Below are 22,073 nucleotides of genomic sequence, written 5' to 3' on the forward strand. Positions count from 1 at the left end.
TGCAGTACTTTGCATTTGTCAAGGTTAAACTTCAGTTGCCACTTTTTAGCCCATCTGCCCAAATTATCTAGATCCTGTTGCAGTAGCACACTGCCATTACTGTCATTAACAACCCTGCCAACCTTTGCATCATCTGCAAACTTCGACATTAAGCCTGATATACCTTCATCAATATCATTGATAAATATACAAAACAACAGTGGACCTAACACCGAACCCTGTGGGACTCCAGTAATAACATTAGTCCACGAAGAGCAGCACCCATTGATTACCACCCTCTGTCTTCTCCCACTTAACCATCCTTTTATCCATTGTAGCAACTTACCCTTAATACCATTCTGCTCCAATTTGTACAATAGTCTTCCATGCACAACAGTGTCAAAAGCTTTCCTGAAATCCAAATATATGATATCAAAATTATTTTTTGCATCCAGTTCCTTTGTAACCACATCATAAATCCTATCAAATTTGTCAGACAAGACTTTCCCCTTAACAAACCCATGCTGTGTCTGAATTATTGCTGCAGTCTTGTCTAGATGATCCTGCAATGCATCTTTAACCAGTGACTCCATTATTTTACCCGGAACAGAAGTTAAACTAACTGGTCTGTAATTACTTGTGTCACCCTTCAATCCCCCTTTGTGAATTGGGGATACATTTGCACATCTCCAGTCCGTGGGGACCTCCCCTGAATTCAAGGATGCTCTCATAATTATGGCTAAGGGTTTGCTTAGTTGCTTTGCCGCCTCCTTTAATATAACTGGATAGATCCCATCCACCCCAGGTGCTTTTCTTATGTTTAACTTCAACAATTTCTCCTCCACTCTGCTTTCAGTTATTACAAAATCATTAAGTATCCTGCTACAATTTGATAACCTTCTGCCATTTTCAAACCTTAATAATTCCTCATGTGGGAATGTAAATGCAAAATACTCATTCAGTTTGTTTGCTATCTGAGCAGGATCATCAACAGTCGAACCATCAATGTCAAGTGGACCAATCAGATTCACCCCCTTCCTTTTAGAGTTTATATAAGTAAAGAAATCCTAAATACTTGCTGTTTTTCTTAGCATCTTTTGCCAAGGATTTCTCGTAATCTGCCTTCGCCTGCTTAACCTCCTTTGTGACCTGATTACAGACTAGCTTATATCTGCCATAGGCTTCTGAGTCGCTTGATAATTTATATGCATCCCATGCATTTTTCTTCTCTGTTACGAGTCTCATTAGTTCATTTGATAACCATTTAGGCCTAAACCTTGAACAATATTTCTTAATAGGTATGAAACTTTTAGTAGCATCCACGATTAATTCCTCGAATGCTTCCCACTTAGAATTTACTGTTGGTAACATCGTCAGTTGATCCCACTGTACAGAATTTAAAAACTCTCGGAGACCACTGTACTCACCTTTACGAAAGCAAAAACCCTTTCCTTTATCCCTGATGGTAATTAAATCTTTAAGTAAATCCCACATCAGTACACTGTGATCACTGCCACCTAGTGGTTTCTTTATCTGCAAATTCTTAATACACGAACGATCACTGCTGATAACCAGATCAAGAGTATTACTTTCTCTGGTTGCCTCTCAAAAATGCTGCTGCAGAAAACAATCATCCAATAAATTCACAAAAGTCTGACTAGTGTGTGAGTGACCAACCCAATAAGTTCCAGTCAATATCTGAGAAGTTAAAATCCCCCATTATAAGACATTCTGATTTACTAGCACAGTCTATTTCTCTGTACAATTGTTCATTGTACTCATTCAAGTCATTAGGTCTATAACACACTCCTACTCTTATTTTTGCTTTCGCAGTGCTTATGTCACACCACACTGACTCAACAGTGCACTGTTCATCTATATCAACTGGATGCACTTCTTTTGATTTTATGTTTTTCTTAATTAACAGCATAACACCTCCTCCCTTTCTATCCTGTCTATCCTTTCTGTACACGTTGTACTTCCCAAATTCCAGTTCAGCATTCCTTATATCTGTATGACACCACGTCTCTGCTATCCCAACAATATCCGCCTTTGATGTCTTGACCAACACTTCAAATTCATCAAATTTATTTACTATACTTCTAGCATTGGTATACGTGCACGCATACATGCTCCTACTCCTTTGTTCTCCTTTGGGATCATAGATTGGACCAACATCGAACTGGAGGAGATCGACAAGGATAATGATGACAAGGAGGTGACAACACCACCCGGATTTGGCCATAGAGAGATTGACCATAGCCCCGTAAAGAAGGAGGGAGGGAGGGAATTAACTGACCTCATTGGTATCAGTAACTGTCATGGGGTGGAAAAAATCCCATAAAACAAGAAAAAGTTTATATAATAATAACTAGGGGGGTCTGCCCCTGCTTGCTTTGCTCGCCAAACCCTGTGCACACTTTTCTATGTAAAATGCACACTTTTCTACGTATGACGGAGTAAGTCAAATTTTTTCTACGTAAAAGACACACCTTTCGAAACGCACTGATCGATATCTAATCAGGAAATGACTTATGTAATTATTTACCTGTGCATTTGTAGTGTGTAGCATTCTCAAGGTCAAATAAATATCACTATGTAATTATTTACCTGTGTTTACATAGGCCACTGAGGATAAGGCCTGGTAGAAATTCAGATCTTTGGTACCACTCCATACTTCGACTAAAGGACTTCAACTAAAGGAAGAAGGCAGTGATTGGCAGGCGCCATTCACTGTTTAGCCCCATCCCCTTTCCTCATAGGTTAACATGCCTGGGGTGTTTATCTCCCTACTTGGCACTGTTTTAAAATCGGGAACTCGTTTTCTGATTTTAAAACATCCTACCTAAGCTAAGCATCCCCCTCCCCCTCCTTGATGACACAAAACAATCAGAAACAAAATGCATTCCCAATCACAGAACTCAGCTGCACAATCATTCTGTTCTATGACCAGAGACAAGTGGTACCCAAATAATAAATTTTAGCCACAGGCCTTTTGCTTTGGATTCCATAATGTATGAGAAATATTGTTGCATCCAAAAGAGCATGACTGAAATATTTACAAACTATACAAATAGTTAAAATATTTATAAAATACTAAACTATTTACAAATACACAATACTCATTAATATACAAAAAACATTACAATGGAACATAAAATGTTAGACGTGAAGCATGTGCACAAGGTTGGTGAACATTATAGTGGCAGTTGTCAATAATTAATTGCATTTGTAGTGACATCATTGCCTCGCCCTCTTCTCCCATTGGCTCGATTAATATATCACTAGGAGGAAAACTTTTTTAATGTATAGAGAGATAATAATAATTTAAACTTATATTAGCAATGTAGGGAGAACCATGAATAATGGATTGTCACCAAGTTGAAAATAACCCTAATTCTTGGTGTTTGGAAAATTCAGTCCTGAGTTTTCAGTGGAAGCAAATCTTTCCATGTTCAAAAGTACACATAGCGTGCCTATGATTTTTATGTTTTAAACTACTGCAATTGAAATATAACCCCATAATTTGTATTACTAACAGATATAACCAATTGGCAATGCTAATTGTTTAAAAGTAGTGCAGTACCAAGAAAACTTGTGATAAAGATATTCTGCAGTGAGCATTAAGACTATTGCTTTTATTAAGCAGTTTAAATCTTGCTGGTCACAAAACACAATAGAGGGTGAGAATGTCCTCCTATTTCTGATAAATAACAATTTATTTTCTTTTAATTATTAAACAATTTCCTTATTATATTAATTATAAAACACAATGCGTACAGAAAATTTTGCAGCATATTGCCTCATTATTAGGTTTCAGCAGAGATCTTGGATGCAGTTTATCGTAGGTTATTAATCGAAGATCCTGAAGCACTAGATGTCCTACTTCATCGTCGACTGTATATGGGGTATGTAAAATAAATGCATGCAGAACAGTAACAATATCACTGTATTGAGTAAGCATGCTTTATATTCAGACTTTAAAAAATTATTTGATTTACATCAGTTGAGATTAATTTCATGAACTTTTATAATGATTTGTGGTTGTTTTATAAAGTAGTATTTTTACCAGGATGTGATGGTTTTATCTCATAAAACTGCATAGTTAGCACCTAACTATAGTTTCCAAAGAATCAGTATGTGCATTTTCAGAATAGTTATAAATCTCTGGAAAATTTACACAGTTCCGCATAGCATGATGGTAAAGTGCCACACAAAGGTATTAACGGCAAGTTGCTACAATGGATAAAAGGATGGTTGAGTGGGAGAAGTAGAGGGTGGTAATCAATGGGTGCTGCTCTTCGTGGACTAATGTTATTAGTGGAATCCCCCAGGGTTCGGTGTTGGGTCCACTGTTGTTTTGTATATTTATTAGTGATATTGATGAAGGTTTATCAGGCTTAGTGTTGAAGTTTGCAGATGATACAAAGGTTGGCAGGGTTGTTAATGACAGAAATGGCAGTGTGCTACTGCAACAGGATCTAGAAAAGTTGAGCAGATGAACTGAGAAGTGGCAACCGAAGTTTAACATTGACAAATGCAAAATACTGCATATGGGTAGAAGTAACTCCAGAGGAACGTACCAACTTTGTGGTACTACATTTAAGGTGGTAGAAAATGAAAAAGACCTGGGAGTAATTGTGCAGTCAGATATGAAGTTTTCTGAGCAATGCAGACAGGCTCCCAGAGCAGGTCATGGGGTTTTGTCAATGATATACAGGAATTTTGCTAGCAGGGAAAAGTAGGTGATTGTCCCTCTGTATAAGGCAATGGTCAGGCCATGCCTTGAATACTGCATACAGGTCTGGAGGCCTCATTTTAGGTAGGATGTAGATTTGCTTGAGAATGTACAGAGAAGGGTAACAAGATTGGTGAGGGGAATGAAGGGATTCTCTTACCAAGAGAGGCTTAAGTTCTGCAAATTGCAGTGGCTTGGTGACTAGGCACCTGCGAGATGATCTGATTGAGGTGTATAAGGCCTTGAATGGGTTGAGCAGGCTGAATTCTGATGGGATTCTTCCACTTGTTCAGATTACGAACCTAAGGGGGCATAAATTCAAATTGAGGAAAGATAGATGTGCAGAAATTTGCCTTTAGCCAGTGGGTGGTTAATTGCTGGAACAAACGTCCATCTATCATTGTGGAAGTTGATAGGTTAAATAAATTTTCGGAGGAAGTGGACAAACATTTAGAGGGAATGGTTGTGTAAATTTTTTTTTTTTTGGTTGATGCTGCATAAGCTCATACACTTGCTTTCTTGCATTACATGCTACTACTACTACTACAAGGTCTTGTTTACAATGGTTAATAACACTATGTAACAAAATTATTTATATTTGACTGTTTCATATATTTATTTTGTTTTCTGATTCTAGTCTGTCATTGGTTTTTCTATAGTATAACAGATCCTTTAATTGCCATCATTGGTGGCATTTAAAGGATTTATTTTTGTGATATTTATATGTATACTGTGATATATAAGGCTTGCAGTATTTGTATGATAAGTGTTTTGTAGTTTGTTATGGCAACAAAATGAAAACATAATTTATCTCCATATTTATTCTGCTATTTTTGTGGATATTATGTTGATCTTAAACAGATGAAGCATAACATCATTAGTGGCACCAACTTTTGCAGTGCACATGAAGCCTATGAATGATCAAGACAAGCTGTCAGCACTTCATTTCTGCTGTGATTATTGTTATTGTTATTATTAGCCATATGGTGCAAGGAAGCCTGGGTTTATGCCGCACCAGCCAAAAAAAAAAAAAAAAAAATTTCTGAATTACCCTGAGAGAGAGAGAAAAGTAGAAGGGAATCACCAAGAAAAGAAGAGAAGAATGATGATATCCAGCTCAGGACCCTGGGTGTGCCAAGCCCATACTCACCAGATGTGAGGTTGATTTTTTTGGGCAACAATTAGAGGGCTGGTTTTATAGTAGTTGTAAATGTACCTTTTGCTATACACTGAATGTGAAAATAGCCCACAAACTATGTGAATATCTTTGCATTCAGTGGACATCCCTTTGGACTGGAGATGTGCGAATGTATTTCCTATTCACAAAGGGGATCAAAAGGTGACATGAGTAATAACAGACCTGTTAGGTTAACTTCTGTTCTAGGGAAAGGAATGGAGTCCCTAGTTAAAGAAGCAATGCAGGATCATCTAGACAAGACTGCAGTTATAGTTCAGATGCAACATGGGTGTTTTAAGGGAAAGTCTTGTCTGATCAATTTCATTGGATACTATGATGTGGTCACAAAGAAACTGGATGCAAAAAACAATTTTGATATCATATATTTTGATATGATTTTAGAAAGCTTTTGATGCTGTTGCACTTAAAGACTGCTTACAAATTGGAGCAGTGTGACATTAAGGGCAAGTTAATACTATGGATAAAGGGATGGTGGAGTGGGAGAAGACAGAGTAGTTATCAATTAGTGGAGGTATACTGTGATTCAATACCCATCTGCCCAATTTTTTAGATCTTGTTACAGTAATCAGGGTATGCTACTGCAACAAGTCCTAAAAAATTGGGCAGATGGGTTAAGAAGTGGAAAAAGTTTAAACATTCACAAATGCAATGTACTTCATATGTTCAGCAGTAATCCCAGATTAACATGATAACTATTTGGTACCATACTCATGGCGAAGAATGAAAAATACTTGTGGATAATTATGCAGTCAGATATGAAGTTCTGTGAGTGTCTGCACTGCTCATGTCAATGATACAGTGGTGGACAAAAAAACTGCATCACTTGTGAATTTTACAAATAATGTGTTTTGCGCTGCATTGTGGGTTGCAGAAATGTTAGATGGTATGTTTATCTCTGTGAATGAAATCAATTAAAAAGACTCCATCTGATATACCTAATTGCCATAAATATCTTGCCAAAGAGTAAAATGCATAATTAATGGCAATATGAGAAATCATGCAAATGGCAATCGTGACACCAAACATACATTTTATTGCATTTACGTGTACAAACTGAAATGACAAGTTAACATAATAATATTATGTACTGTAAATCAGCAAATTAAGTCCTCAATATTTTGTTATTTCTCCTTGAGCTGCAATTACAGCAGCCTTGCAATGATCTGGCATAGAGTTAATCAACTTCTGGATATACGATTGCCCAATTTCGTGGTACCACACCCGTACAATGCTCTCCTGCAGCTGAATCTTACTTGTAGGCTTCTTCTGAGCAATTTTAGACGACACTGTGTACCAGCAATTTTCAGTAGGGTTCAAAGCTCCACTGTTGCCAAACACTGTAATACCAGCATTTCTGAGGTATGACTGCACCTTAAGAGAGAAAAACATTGGTGTAAGTAAGTATGTTTTAAGCCTTGTGAGACAAGACGACAAACTCATAATTAAATCTAAATAGCACCAATTTTGCTCTGTGTCAAGGTGCTGAGTCCTGTTGAAAAATGCAGTTTTGGACATCTGCATGGTGATCCCTAATAACGGGTTTCAGGCACTCCTCTAAGGTAGCAGTGTGGGTTTCTGCATTCACCTTTCTGTTAATAAACTTAATTCGCCCACCCCTTTGCTTGCTATGCATTCCGAGACCATCTGACTGGTGGGAAACTTAACAGTCGGGCAGTCAGGATGGTAACCCACCGATTTTCATCTTCTGACGTATCGCTTCCCATCCAAGCCATGCAGGTTGAATTTCGACTTGTCAGAAAAGATGACGGTGTCCCATTGCTCTTTTGCCCATGAAACGTGTTTTAGCCCAAGCAAGTTGCTTCTTCCTCATTTGTTGGGTGAACAAAAGATTCTTTTTGGGCTGATAGGCATGCAGACCACATTCTGAAAGCTGTCTTTGGATAGTTTGTGCACTTGTTTCACTACCAAGGCCATCTCAAAGTCCAGTTTAAATCAGGAGCACTAGCATGGCGATTACGAAAGCATACCCCTTTAGAATATCGATCTTGGGAAGGTATAGTCACTCTCTTACGGCATGATCCAGGTCTTCTCTTCACATTACTGGTTTCACACTTTAATTTCAGCACCCGGGATACTGTTGACTGGTGGCAGCCTATTTTATCAGCGATAGCACACGTAGAAAGCCATTCCTGGGACGGAGCAACATCTACATTTTTTTTCTTGGTGTCAACTGAACATATGGAGCCATGCTTACACCTCTGCAAAACAGGATACTAATGAGTGTGTATACCCTTCCAATGCTGTATTTATAGAAATGGCTGATGCAATACCTTTGCTTTGTGACAAACAAAATGACTGTAATCAAACAATATCTTATACGTTTCACTACAAATGTTACTATTTTTAAGATGATGCAGTTTTCTTGTCCCCCCCCCCCTATACAGGAATTTTGCCATCAGGGATAAGAAGGTAATTATCTCAATGTACAAGTCAATGGTGAGGCCACATCTTGAGTACTGCATACAGATCAGGAAGACTCATTTTTTGGAAAGCTGTGGATCCAGTGGAATAGGTAAGAGAAGAGCCACAAGTTTAGTGAGGGGAACAAAAGGGTGCTCCTACCAGGAATGGTTTCAGTTTTGCAAATTGCAATGTTAGTAAGGAGATCTGACTAAGGCAAACGGCATTGGATGGATTGAGTATGCTGAATGGTGGTTGGTTGAACCTGCCCCACTGCTCAGACTACATGCAGGACAACATTTCTCTGTACAGTTGTTCATTGTGTTCATCAGAGTCATTAGGTCTGTAACACTCTCCTATTTTCATATTTGCTTTTCCAGTGTTTATATCACACCAAACTGACTTAAGATTGCACTGGTTACTCATGTCAAATGGATACACAGGTTTAGAATTTGTGCGCTTCTTAACCAAGAGCATAACCTCTCCTCCCTCATATGCTGTCTGTCCTTTCTGTACACATTATGCATCCCATATTCAAATTCTGTTATATCTGAGTAACATATCATATAAATGAGATAACAATCATGGCTGTTTGAATTTCCTGGAAAATTTTTGTTGTACTTTTATGGTTTACACCAAATTATAGTATTAGTCTGTAATAAAAACTTTGGGTGCCACTTGGCAGATCAACAGAGAAGTTGGTACTTCCTTGTGTGAATGAATATTGTATATTTTCTTATGTAATCAAGTGGTGAAGTGCTAGACTGTAGAATTATATGTATGGATTTTAATGGACTATGGTACAGGCCAGTATGACTGTTAAATAAGGTTAACATTGTGTTCATTGTCAAAATTATAAACTTCTCTGACTTACTGGTCATTAGCATTAGTAGAGGCACATGATGCAAGAAAGCAAGCTTATATAGCATCAGCCAAAAAAAACAAAAACTCCTGATTTCACCCACCCACTAACTCCAAATGTGTCTAGTAGTTCTGCCCTGAATCTGTTTAAGCTATCAACCTCTACAGCGACAGATGGAAGTTTGTTCCTAAGAACCTGCTAATTAATATTTGTATTTCTGCAACAATAACTCTGAGCATTGTAGACAGGTACAGAAATACAAATATTAACTAGCAGGTTCTTAAATAGGGGTTATCCCCTTGCCACAATAAACCGAATTAGGATACAGGCTAAGGATAGGATACAAAATACTACACCAACCAACAATAGTAATATCAAAAAATACTTTATTTCTGTCCCATATGTTGAACAGTGGCACAAACAGCTTAATGGATTCTTTAAAGATACCGAATTTAAAACTGTGGCCAGGCCAAAACGAAAATTACACACTATACTGAACAATCGCTCGGTTCTTTCTGCGTTTGCAACACAAATTAATGATCTGGTATACAATATTTCTTGTGGTGATTGCGACTTGTCTTACCAAGGTTCGACCCGATTTTCTCTGAATATTTGTGTAAATCAACATGAAGCCTCAGTTCATGCTTCTCGTTCAGCAGCGTCAGAATTAGCCTTTCATGCCATTAACGAAAAACATACTTTTTTATTTAACGAGGCCAAAATACTTAATGTTCAACATAATTATATGCGACTATAATTGCAGAAACCGTAGAAATTAAATTACATGAAAATTCTGTTAATGTTTGGCGGCCATATTTGATCTCCGATGTGTGGACCTTTACGTGCATATGCGAAGACAAATAATCACTATTTAAGTTTCAGGTTCAACCCTATTTGGTAATTTTCATTCCTGTGATCACAACATATGTTCGAAAAGCGTTGTCAGCTTCAGGAAGGAAAATCGTTTTGAATATTTTTGTTAGATTCTTTTTAATTTTTAATTGCATTAAATTGATTTTTAATTGTGTTAAATTGGTTTTTAATTATTTATTTTTTAATGTAAGTTTTAGATTTTTTCGTTTTAATTTCTTGAGAGTATCATACGGAAATGTTCTACGTACTATATTGAGGTGAACTCCTCTTATTATTTTACAAATTCCTTATACCTGTGTGACACCACATCTCTGATATCCCAATAATATCTGCCTTTGATATTTTGACCAACACCTCAAATTCATCAAATTTATTTACCAAATTCCTAGCATTGGTATACATGCACTTGTTTCTACTCTTAGTTACCCTAACACAACCGATGTATTTACTTGTTCTGCAATGACTCCCAGCAGTCCCTGGAATCTCCTGCACCTTGTTTTCCAGGCTGCTGCTTATTCCAATAGAAGCAGTGCAAGAATCATTTTCACCTCTGCCAGCGGCTACTGTTAATCTATTTGTCCATGTATCCCCCCAAAATACTGTCTTTAAATGTATTCAAACTATCCACAATGCTAAGTAGAAGCTTATTCCAACAGCCTCTTTTGCTGAATGCAAATGTGCATGTCTATTCCGTAACCATCCTTTTTCAAGTTAAATTTACATCCAAATGTGTATGTCATATGAGAAAGAGTTTGGTTTTTTTTTTTTTTTTAGGAGCATTAGCAGCTTAGGCCATATTACTCCGGGATATGCGGTGGTCATTCCCTGACCTTTCCGCATCATCCGTATTTGGTGGTGACGGGCTCGAACCCCGGTCTAATCAAGAAGCGTGTGCTACGCACTGCTGCTCCTTCCCACCTGGCTACGGAGGCGCCATGAGAAAGAGTAAAAATGCCCTAAGAATTTAGTTTATTTAATCCTTTTAAATCCTTATACACTTCAATAAGCTCACCATGCAGAAGCATAGCTTCTAGAGACTGCCATTTACAGAACTCCAGTCTTTTTTGGTAAGAATATCTTTTTGTTCCTCTCTGCGACCTTTCCAACACATCTATATTCTTCCTAAAATAAGGTTTTTGCTGCAGTATTTAATGTGCATTTAAAACAAAGAAGTGATTATTTTATTGCCTTATACAATAAAATAATCACTTCTTTGTTTCTGCTGGTAAAATTAATTGACAGAGCCCATAAGATGTTCTAGAAGTTTGTCTGTATTTCTCAGAGAATTTCATTTCAGACTGTACAATTACCCAAGAGATTTTATTTCAATATTCCACTATCGAGATTGGTATTGCTCCAATGGTATGCTATTCTGGGATTACTGCTATCCAAATATAGTACCTTGCATTTATTAATATTAAACCTCATTTGTCACTTTTGAGCTCATCCCATTAGTTTATCTAGATTTCTTGAAATGGCATATCCTGATTACTGTCACTAACTAATATTCCTTCTTTTGTATCATCATCAAATGTAAACATCAAACTTAAAGTACTTCATTAGTATCATTAACAAATATTAAAACCAGTAAGGGGTCCACCATCAACTCCTGTGGAATCTGCACTCATTATCTTAGTTTGTGAAGAGCAGTAGCCACTTATAACCACTCTTATCTCTTACTACTTAACCATCCCTTTTACCATGGCAGTAATTTGTCCCTAATGTCACAATACAGGCAATCCCCATATAACACTGTACTTCTACAACACGGTTTTGCTCTAACACAATTGATAAATTGTGGCAATCCTTGCACAACACGTTACTTCTGCAACAAGGTTTCGCTCTAACATGGTTTGAGAATTACTAGAAATCTTGCATAACACTGTATTTTTGTGCTGGGAAAACCCTGCTATTATGTTAGATGTAATTTTCAATGTTTCCATTCCTTTTTGTGAATCCCTGCTGTTGACTCGCTAGTTGTTATCACCTTCATGATGGTGGCGCCTCCGTAGCCAGGTGGGAAGGAGCAGCAGTGCATAGCACACGCTTCTTGATTAGACCGGGGTTCGAGCCCGTCACCACCAAATACGGAGAATGCGGAAAGGTCAGGGAATGACCACCGCATATCCCGGAGCAATATGGCCTTAGTTGCTAATGCTCCTAAAAAAAAAAAAATCAAATAAAAAAAAAAAATCACCTTCATGATATTTTTCTAAAACACATTTCTGGAGGTCACTACCATAAAACAATAAAAACTATTTGCAGTTTCTGGTTTATTGGTCTTTTCTGTTAGTGTAATCAATTATAAACGGGTAGTAAACCAGTGGTGAGCTATAGTGGGCTTGCGAGAACCCATTGTTATTTTTTTTTGAAAATTTGTGAGCCCATTGTTGAGACGACCATTTATTTTACAAATGAAATCCTGAATGCAATTATTGAGTATCCAATTATTGAGCAACTACGGTGGGGTGAGCGGGGCCCCATTCCCAGCATTTTAATGGCGCAATCGATCGGTTATGCATTTTAAAATTGCTTCATTTTTGATTGAATTACAGTCAGACCTCTGTTTAACAAACTTCTTTATAGCGAATTTTTTTGATTCCCCTTGGTAATTAAATTTAAATAGTTTCTGTTGAATGAAGAAAATTTCCATATAACGAACTGATTAGGAGAGACAACTGTGTATGCATTGTTCTTACCTCTGGCCTTTAGGCAATTTAGGTAATTAGAAAGTGCAAATTAAGGGTAAAAGGATTACCATTTCACAATGTTAATGATGTCCATAAAACCTATGCAGTCATATACCGAGAAGTCCGCTAGTCAATATGCTTTCGATAGCCAGTCAGAGGATTAAGAAGATTCTCAACACGGATTATAGCCTCTGGTCAACCTGTGTTGTGGTTCCCCCTTACTCCGACAAATGGGCATATATTTTTTTGGAGAAGTGAGTGAGTGATCCGTGCTTTTCAGTAAATTTCTCCTGTCTATGTTTACATGGTCACAGTAGCTGAATATCCGTGTGATTCCGACATTTTGCACTGCTTCAAAGAACTAGTGAGAGTAGCAACGTAGAGGGGGTGGGGGGATTGAGGCAACTAAGATATTATATAAAATTTACGAAGATGAAATGGTGGCAGATTTTGAGGCTTTCACTGTATAGAAAATGTTCTAAAATATAATGGCATACAGGCAATAATTAAAAAAAACTGTATCACCAATCTCCAAAAAACTAGTGTGAATTAAGGATGACTGCTAAAGAACTTGATGTGGAAACTATAAAGATCAGTCGTGTTCAGGCCACGATGAGCAGCTTGTAACTTGCGGACAGCAATTGTGGGTTGGAGGAATTATCCCACTTTTGTGCAAACATTTTGAATCAGAAGTTAAATAATCCAGGATTATTAAATTGACTTTTAAATTTGGAATTTATTAACCATTTAGCACTAATGATCGACATCTTGCAGGATCTGTCTTACCTTTCAGAAGCACAATGGTAAAAGCATATAAACTAATTATTCGAACTATCAATGCTGTTGCTAATTGGAAAAATTCTGAAGGAAATTATGAAGCTAAAATTGAGAGCACGTTAAAGTTGAAAGAATTTGAAGGAATCAAAATCGAAAGTAAAAAAATTACCTCGTGACAAGTTATTAAATACAGTACATTGTTTTATCCTTAAAGGCTAAGTTATTAATGCAACAGGGTGATTTTAAATTAAATTAAAAAAATAACGATACCACTGAAAGAAATTTTAAACATATGCTAACCGAAATCGTGGAATGTGAAAGAACAAGTTACAAGAAGTTGTTACAAGATGTTACAAGAAAGAATGTTGTTACAAGATGGTGGAAATCAAATAAGCAATAAGAAATTTAAGTTTTCTGATAAAATATGAAATAAAAATGAATGATTTTAGAGATTTTGTCAAAGACAGTTTATCTTTAAAATCAAGTGAAATTCCCTTTTCATTTAAGAAAGCCAGAAATATCTTTGAAACCATTGCGATTAGCAGTGCTGAAGCTGAGTGAGCGTTCAGCATAATGAATAATATTGTGACAATTAAACACGTTGCAAATTATGATGACCATACATCTAAATGGAAAACCATTGCTTCAATTTGATCCGGATCGTTACTTCAAATCATTCCTCTGTAATCATCGCTCAGCTATTGAGAAAAGCAGAAGATAAAGAAAGATCAACAACAAATATTAATAAAGAAGTATATTCTGTATGAAAATTTTTAGAATAAATTTTTCTTGAATATTGTGAAATAATTTTTTATCATGTAATCTGATTTTTTTTGTGTACTTTTTCTAGAAAGTTTGTTTTTTATGTAATATTTGTTTTTATATTGTGGAATACTTTGTGATAGTTTTTATGTTATTTGTGATATGGGAAATATTTCATGTTATTTTTTATTTGCAATATTAAAATTTTATCATGAAAAAAATATATCCATAGTTCTTAAAAAAAAGAGACGAATAAAAAAGTTGCACGTGTGCTGAGCATGTGCAATAGATGGTTTATGCGAAACATTCGTGTTTCTTTTAGGTATTTTGATTTGTATATATTGATTATGAAATAAAAGAGATTTTTTATTGTAAATATTTTATTGATCATTCACAGATTTTCGTAATTTCTGGAAGACTAGATACAAGGGATTTATGATAACTAAAGTAAGAGATGTATACTTGTGAGTGCAACATATCTAAATATCTCTGTAAAATAGCACCGATTGATGTACTGATTTTGTAGTTGAAGCGACATACGCAGCTGTTAGGGGCACCTAACAATGGAATGTAATGAAACTGTGGGATGAAAAAAGAAATTGTTGCAATCATACACACTGCAGTAATAACTTCAGGAAGCATGATTGTGACATCATACTACTCAAAAATTCTAAAAAGTTAGAACTCCAGACTTAGTAAGTTAGTTCCATCCAGTTACCATCGTAAGGCGAGGCATGACAACCAGGTTTTTAAGTTTTTTTTTTTTTTTTAGATAGACCTAGGAACGTTTTACACATTCACTTATATGCATAGTTAAGAGGCTAAGAAGCTGCATCTGACCACCCCCTAAATCTGCCCCTGACTCGAGATATCATACCGGTCATGAGAAAAGCGTCACGCGCTCTAATCACACTACTAGTAGTGCGAGAATGGGAAGCGCCTCTAGTGGAAGCCCCAGATGACGTCACTTCCATGATCGATCAGATTTACTCGGTAGAAAGTCAGAAAAATTGCAAGCCCATTGTTAAAATATTTACAGCTCACCACTTTAGTAAACCAGATCTGCTTGCATTTGCTATAGTACCGATAGATGGAATTCTGTGAGTTTTCATGTTATATTCCATGAAATATTCAATCATATAAAAAACATAAATAAATTTTCAGAAATTCATTACTCCGTATCTCACTTGTGTGTATCGTATTTGTTGCAACTTGTGCGTGCCATATTCTTTGTTATTAATTGCTTATCATTTTTATTGTTTTAAATTTTACAACCAAAAAAAGAGTCAGTGAACAGAAATATCAATTAGTATGTACATATGACAGTATGTATTAATTAAACTATGTATGTAAGTGTAAATTTATTTTTATTTTGCTAACTGGAAAACATTCTTCAGATTTTCATGTATCATTAAAGCAGGGGTCCACCATTTTGTTGGGAGATCCCTGGGTTCTGTGCTATTGAACCTGTACTTGTTTGAGACCATAAAAATAATTGAAATAATTGTGACTTCAAAGAGTGCAGTTAGTGACTTTTAAAGAGAGTAGAAGGTACACGAAATCTAGATGCTTCAGAAGAGATTGTGCTTAGAAGCAATGAAGAGGAAGAAAATTAAATGAACGTACATTATCTGACATATATGTTTCACAGTTTGTAAGGTAAGACGTTTGTTCAGTTATTAATATTTAAGTTACTACTATTATAAAAAATAAAGTTAAAATATTAAGTTATTACTAATATAAAAATTAAGTTTCCGATAGTTAGAAAAAAAAAAGGCATTTTGTTAGCTTTTGGAATGTAACCTCCCCTTTTTGTGCTGGTTCTTAGTCCCGTATAACACGGTTTCACATTACACGAGATTTTGTAGTAACCAAACTACCGTGTTATACGAGGGTTACCTGTACTCTAATTTATACAACAGTCATACGTGTGATACAATATCAAAGGTGATAATGCCACATACAATCGGTATAATAGTAAAAAAAAAATATATATATATATATATATATATATATTTTTTTTTTTCAGAATTAAAAAATAAAAATTGGCCTCCCCATGCTGAAGTTTCCAATGGACAACAAATCCAAGAGCTGCTGCAAGATAATTTCAAAAATTCTATATCTCAGAAAAAAGTGCAGGCCTGGTTAGCATTCCATAGTGTTGGGAAGAACTTGTTAGACATTTATAAATCAAATGACTAAGAGAAGACTGTCAATAACATGCTTAGTAATTTCGAGAAATGAGATTGCAGCATGATGTGAAGGTTGATTTTCTGCATAGCCACACTTCTAACTCTCTGCACAACCTTGGTGAAGTGAGTAAAGAGCTGACTGTATTTTATCAAGATATTAAGACAAGAGAAAAAGATACCAGGGTAAATGGAATGAGGCAATAATGCCAGACTCCTACTACTAGTGTTCAAAAAGTGATTTTTTTATGTGAGGCGTGCAAATTCATCCATGTGCGAAAATGTGTAAAATCACTAATGAAGTGTTGATTTAGTAAGATGATTGTACATTATTATTAATATTCTGCTGAAAACAGTTTGCTGATTGGCCAAATTACACCATGTTATAGGTAGTACGTTTTGTGATTCATTTCATGCAAAAAAAATTTATGTGATGCAACAAAATCAATTAGATTTGAAATAAACAAGTTCTCACCCTATTTGCATTAAAAAGGCAGAAATTTTTTTATAAAAATGTATACCAGTGTTTAGGATACCATATTGGAAAGATATAGCTGAGTGTAAGAACTTAATAAAAACATCACCAAAATTTGGTAGCACTCTTTTAATAAATTCTAATCTCTTTGTTGCATTTTATCTTTCTTTTTTAATATTATGAAGGGCAAAAGTTATGAATTTTTTTTCCCTTATTTATATTACAGAAGGACATTACTAAACACCTTTTATGAAATTAACAGCCAAGGTTTTTCCTATGAATTCTGGTAATGCACAGCTTAGATGAAAACATATCAGTAAAAAAATATTAAAAAGTCTTCTATAATTTAATGAAAGATTTGATACAAATGGCAAATATGAGGAATACAGAAAAAAGCACTTCACCTTCTCTGGCTTCTCGAGCCTCAACCAGTCCTTGGTGCTAGATTATTATAGGTGACATCTACTTTGGATATAAGGGAGTGCCACAAGGGGAAGGGGTGAATAATAATAAAAAAAAAAAAAAACCTCTTAATTCCAGGAGACTTTACTTCTGAGTATGTTCCCTGATGTACCACTAAAACTATCTAACTGAGAAGGGAAACCCACTTTGCAAAGAAAAGTCACAAACTAGTTATTGTTCAAATATGTGATGTTGATCTAATTATTTTATAGTTGTGCCTCACATTTTTATTTTATTAATTTAAGTTAATTCTAGATAAAAAGTAATATAAGTTGAATATATTACTTTTTATCTAGTAATACATGTAATATATATCAAGTAATATATAAAAGTTGAATTCAGTAAATTTTCTGACATGAAAATTAAATATATCAATATTTATGTTATACATATATTATGTTTTACAGATCTGAAAGTGAAGGTCTATCATTAACTGATACCATCATTCCAGCTGGTGAATATTCTGATGAATGGAAATGTGGAGAGCGTTCTAGGCAAAGGGAGAAGAAATCCCTAAAAGAACATAGGTTAGACAGGGAAGGACCCCTATCACTTTCAAGTCCAGATGTCAAAAGCCAACTGAGGCCTTTAACGTTGGCTGATGAAGAAGAAACATATAGTTCATCACAAGCTAAAATGTTACATGTTCCTAGTGGAAGTGATATACCAAGAAGAAAAAGTTCTGCAGTGGTAGGAAATCAAGATGAACCAATTAAATATTTTCCAGGAACTTCGGCAACATTTACTGTTACAGTGCCTTCAGAAGCAACACACTCAGAATACGAGACAAAAATCCCGATAGTACTGCCGCAGTTAAGAATTAGTGAAGTTGATTCATTAACAGATAGTTCAGAAGAAGTGAGAAAGACAAGAGCAGTGGCTTATGGTAAGCAGAAACATCCAACCTCTCCAACCTATCATATATCCGATATAAAAGAAGAAGTGTCTATCACCATTACAATTCCGCATCGGAAAGGCAAGCAGGATAAATCTCCTGGTAGTAAAAAGAAAGAACCTAAAAGTGGAATCGAAAAGAGTGCATCAGCTTCTATACTGTTTGGTGGATTTTTTCGTGACAAGAAAGGGAAAGAAAAATCCAAAAAGGAAAAAACTACCAGATTTTTGACAGTAGAAGAAATAGACCAACATCCAAGTGGTTTTTCAAATACAAGAGAAGAACACAGTTCCAAACAGATTCCTAGTGCTTTAAGTGATCAAGAATCGAACAAGACTGCCAACCAAAGGCACTATTCTAAAGTTTCAACGTCAGTCCAATTTCCACAAGAAAGGTGGAAACGTTGGGAAATCATTGCATCAGAACATTCAGAACATCACTAAATCATTTATGTTTAGTACATGGTACTGTAAAATCTTTCATAAGAAGTGTTTTAAAGGGATCAAAGACAACAAAGAATGATACTTGTTTATATATTTTGCATTACATTGTGTTTGTGAATTATTACAGTGAGGTTAAAAAAACAAAATTTTTGCTTGTCAGTAGTGAGATTATCTTTGTATAAAGACTACAAAAATCGCTCAAAGTAAATTTTTTTATACTTTTTCACATATCTTAATTTATTTTTGTTGATATTCTGAGCTGTAAATGATACAAATTACTTATTACTATGTTAGTAAAATGTTCACTTTTAGTTTCAGTTGTACAATTTACTTTAAGTATTGTTAATGGCAACCATTATTTGGGAATTTGGTGAATCTTTTCCTGTGCTATTGCTACCAAAATAATTTTTTATTATAACAGCAGCTGTGGTACTAACCCATTTAAATATTACTTCTTACAGAGGCATCTTTATCCATCAGTTAACTTTCTTCAAAAACCTGTAAACATATAAAAAAAAAATATGCCTTATAATATAAAAATGTTATTAGGCATATATTTTTTTTAAAATCACAGCCTGTTTCTATAATCATTAATGAAACCCAATACCACAGAAGACTGATGCTGCTAAAAAAGCACTTTCACTCTTATACCACAACATGTAGTCTAAATCATTCTCTATTTAAAAATTATAGAAATCTCTATTGTGGAAGATCAGAATTACCCTCAAAGTGGAAATATTTCACATTATTTCACCTGGCTCTCAGTTCATTAATGGATTCCTTCATTAGTTAAGGAGTTGATATAAAGGTAACTGGATGGCATAGTTTTGTAATTGTTTCTTATGGACAGAAGTTGTACCCGATGACTTCAGCAAGGGATGAGGAAACCCATACTGCCAATTGGAGAGAAGACAAGTTTCCTGCTGCAGGACCTTGTTCACACTGTTGTGAACTTTAATGTAGGAAAAGGATAAAAATGGTGATTTCAAAGGAAGTCAACTATGATAATCTTTATTTTTCTCCTGAACAGCCTTAGCACATTTGTTGGTGGTGAATATTTAGGTGGAATAAGGACTTGAAGGCTTTGATTACTTAAGCATGATTTAAGTTGTGAACATAGCAAATGCTATGTTCACATAGCATTTGCTATGTGAGAGATAACAGCATCTCTCACATAGCATTTGCTATGTGAGAGAGGCTTGAGAGATAACAAATATAATAGATATAACAAATGAGGAAAATAGGAATAGAAATCATGCAGAAATACCATATAGCAGCGTTTCCCAAACTGTGTTCCATGAAAAATCGTAATTAATAATTTAAAAAAAATAATAAATTTTGCATATTTGTAGCATACACCACTTTTGTATCATTATAATTTTTAACATAATTTTTTTTCAGTTATTAATATATTGGCATAGACATAATCAAATTGACCGTGGAATGCTTTATTTTGGCGAGCTTTTGCTTAGAGAAAAAAATAGCAATGTACTGATCTAATATGCCATTCATAGGCATTTTAGCCTGAAGAACATGGATTGAAGGAGAAGGGGAAGCGAACCGATATCATAACTAAACTCACTTGTATAAATTTTTTTTATCATTATCAGTATTTTTAAATATTATTATTAAACTAAATGACCAACGATTTGTGGATGAAAAAAGGGAACTATAAAACGAGAAGCAAGTACTTCTAAGTATTGCAACTGTGGTCGATGAAAACAAACACAATATTATCACAGTGCATCGTATGTAATAAAATGTTAGGAAACAGTTCTTTGGCTCCTGCTAAACTTGTGTTTTATAAATATATTGTGAGATGAAAAGTGTTCCGTGACTAAAAAAGTTTGGGAAATGCTGCCATATAGCATTATTGTAATGCCACAATGCAAAGAACAGTTGTATGAGAGAGAGAGAGAGAGAGAGAGAGAGAGAGAGAGAGAGAGAGAGAGAGATAGTCCCAACAAGATCACTTTATAATATTTTTAAAGTAATCATCTTTATAAAGTAGTAGTGGCAAAATGATGCAAGCTTTGTACAGCTTCTGACTTAAAAAAAAAAAAAAAAAAAAAAATTCCTACTCTGTTTTCCCATCTCTTGTAATAATTTATTCAGCCCTCTAAATTTATTCAAACTATTCATTTACACAACACCAGATGGAAGTGTATTTCAAAAATCAGTTACTCTATGGCTAAATTCAAATTTATACATATCTATCCTGCAACCATCCTTTTCCAGTTTAGATTTGTCTGCTTGTGTGTTATCCAAGAAAGAGCAGGATGCCATCAGCATAGTTTACTCAATCCATTTAACACCTTAAATTCTTTAATCAGGCACTGCAATTTGCAAAACTGAAATCTTTTTGGGTAAGTGAAACCTTTTGCACCACTAATTTTGTTGCTCGTCCCTGCACTTGTTCCAGCAGGCTCCTTGTGCCTGCTGACAAAATTCCCACATATCATAGACAGAGCTCCATGAGCTATCCTAGCAGTGCAGACAGTCTGCTAGGATAGCTCAATATGAAGCTTAGAGAACTTCATATTGGACTGTACAATTACCCCTAGGTCTTTTTTCATTCTCAGTTGCCCTGGGTTTTGTACCACCTAAATGGTATGTTATTCTACAATTACTGCTACATCAAGTGATCAGTACCTTGCATACATCAATATTAAACCTCAAGTTTATTTTTCAGCCCAAATGCCCAATTTATCCAGGTCTTGCCAAAGTAGCAAACTCTGATCGCCACCATGAATCACTCTGCTCACCTTTGTGACATTAGCAAACTAAGATATTAAACTTGATATGTCTAAATCAACATCAGTAATAAATATTAAAAACAGTAAGTTGCTGAACATTGGACTCTCAAGTATCTGACATAATGTTAGTCCATGAAAGACAGTGATCATTAATAGCCACTCTGTCTCCTGCCACTCAAATGTCCCTTCATCCACTGCAGTAACTAACCCCAGTGCCACCCTGCTCCAATTTGTATTGCAATTGTTTGTGTGGAACAGTATCAAAAGCATTTACTAAAATTTAAATGCACAATGATAAAATTATTGTTTGCATTCAGTTCCTTTGGGTACTACGCAGTATTCAGATAAGATATCTTTTCAACAAATCTGAGCTGGGATTGCTGTATAGCTTATCCTGAGTTACTACTTTAACCACTGATGTTATTATGCCATTATTTTCCCTGGCACGAAAATGAAGCCTGTATGTCTGTAATAGCTCATTTCACCCGAATCTTCCCCCTCCACATGGTGAATAGGAGAGGGAGTTGTAAATTTCAATCTTTATGGATATCAG

General features: G+C 35.4%; 1 protein-coding gene across 2 annotated transcripts in view; it reads left to right on the forward strand.

Annotated features, from left to right (window-relative positions):
• RhoGAP102A (Rho GTPase activating protein at 102A) overlaps positions 1 to 18,822 on the forward strand; it is a 284,922-nt gene extending 266,100 nt beyond the window's left edge. For both annotated transcript variants that reach the window (XM_090388211.1, XM_090388210.1), the window contains 2 exons: positions 3,793 to 3,887; positions 17,834 to 18,822. In XM_090388211.1, the coding sequence (XP_090244337.1) occupies positions 3,793 to 3,887; positions 17,834 to 18,764 (1,026 nt within the window). In that variant the 3' untranslated portion in view covers positions 18,765 to 18,822. The remainder of the gene's footprint in view (positions 1 to 3,792; positions 3,888 to 17,833) is intronic.
• Positions 18,823 to 22,073: the final 3,251 nt, after the last annotated feature.

This window comes from Mastigoproctus giganteus, chromosome 2 (assembly GCF_048544385.1).
Source record: "Mastigoproctus giganteus isolate SK-2022 chromosome 2, ASM4854438v1, whole genome shotgun sequence".
NCBI classification, from domain to species: domain Eukaryota; kingdom Metazoa; phylum Arthropoda; class Arachnida; order Uropygi; family Thelyphonidae; genus Mastigoproctus; species Mastigoproctus giganteus.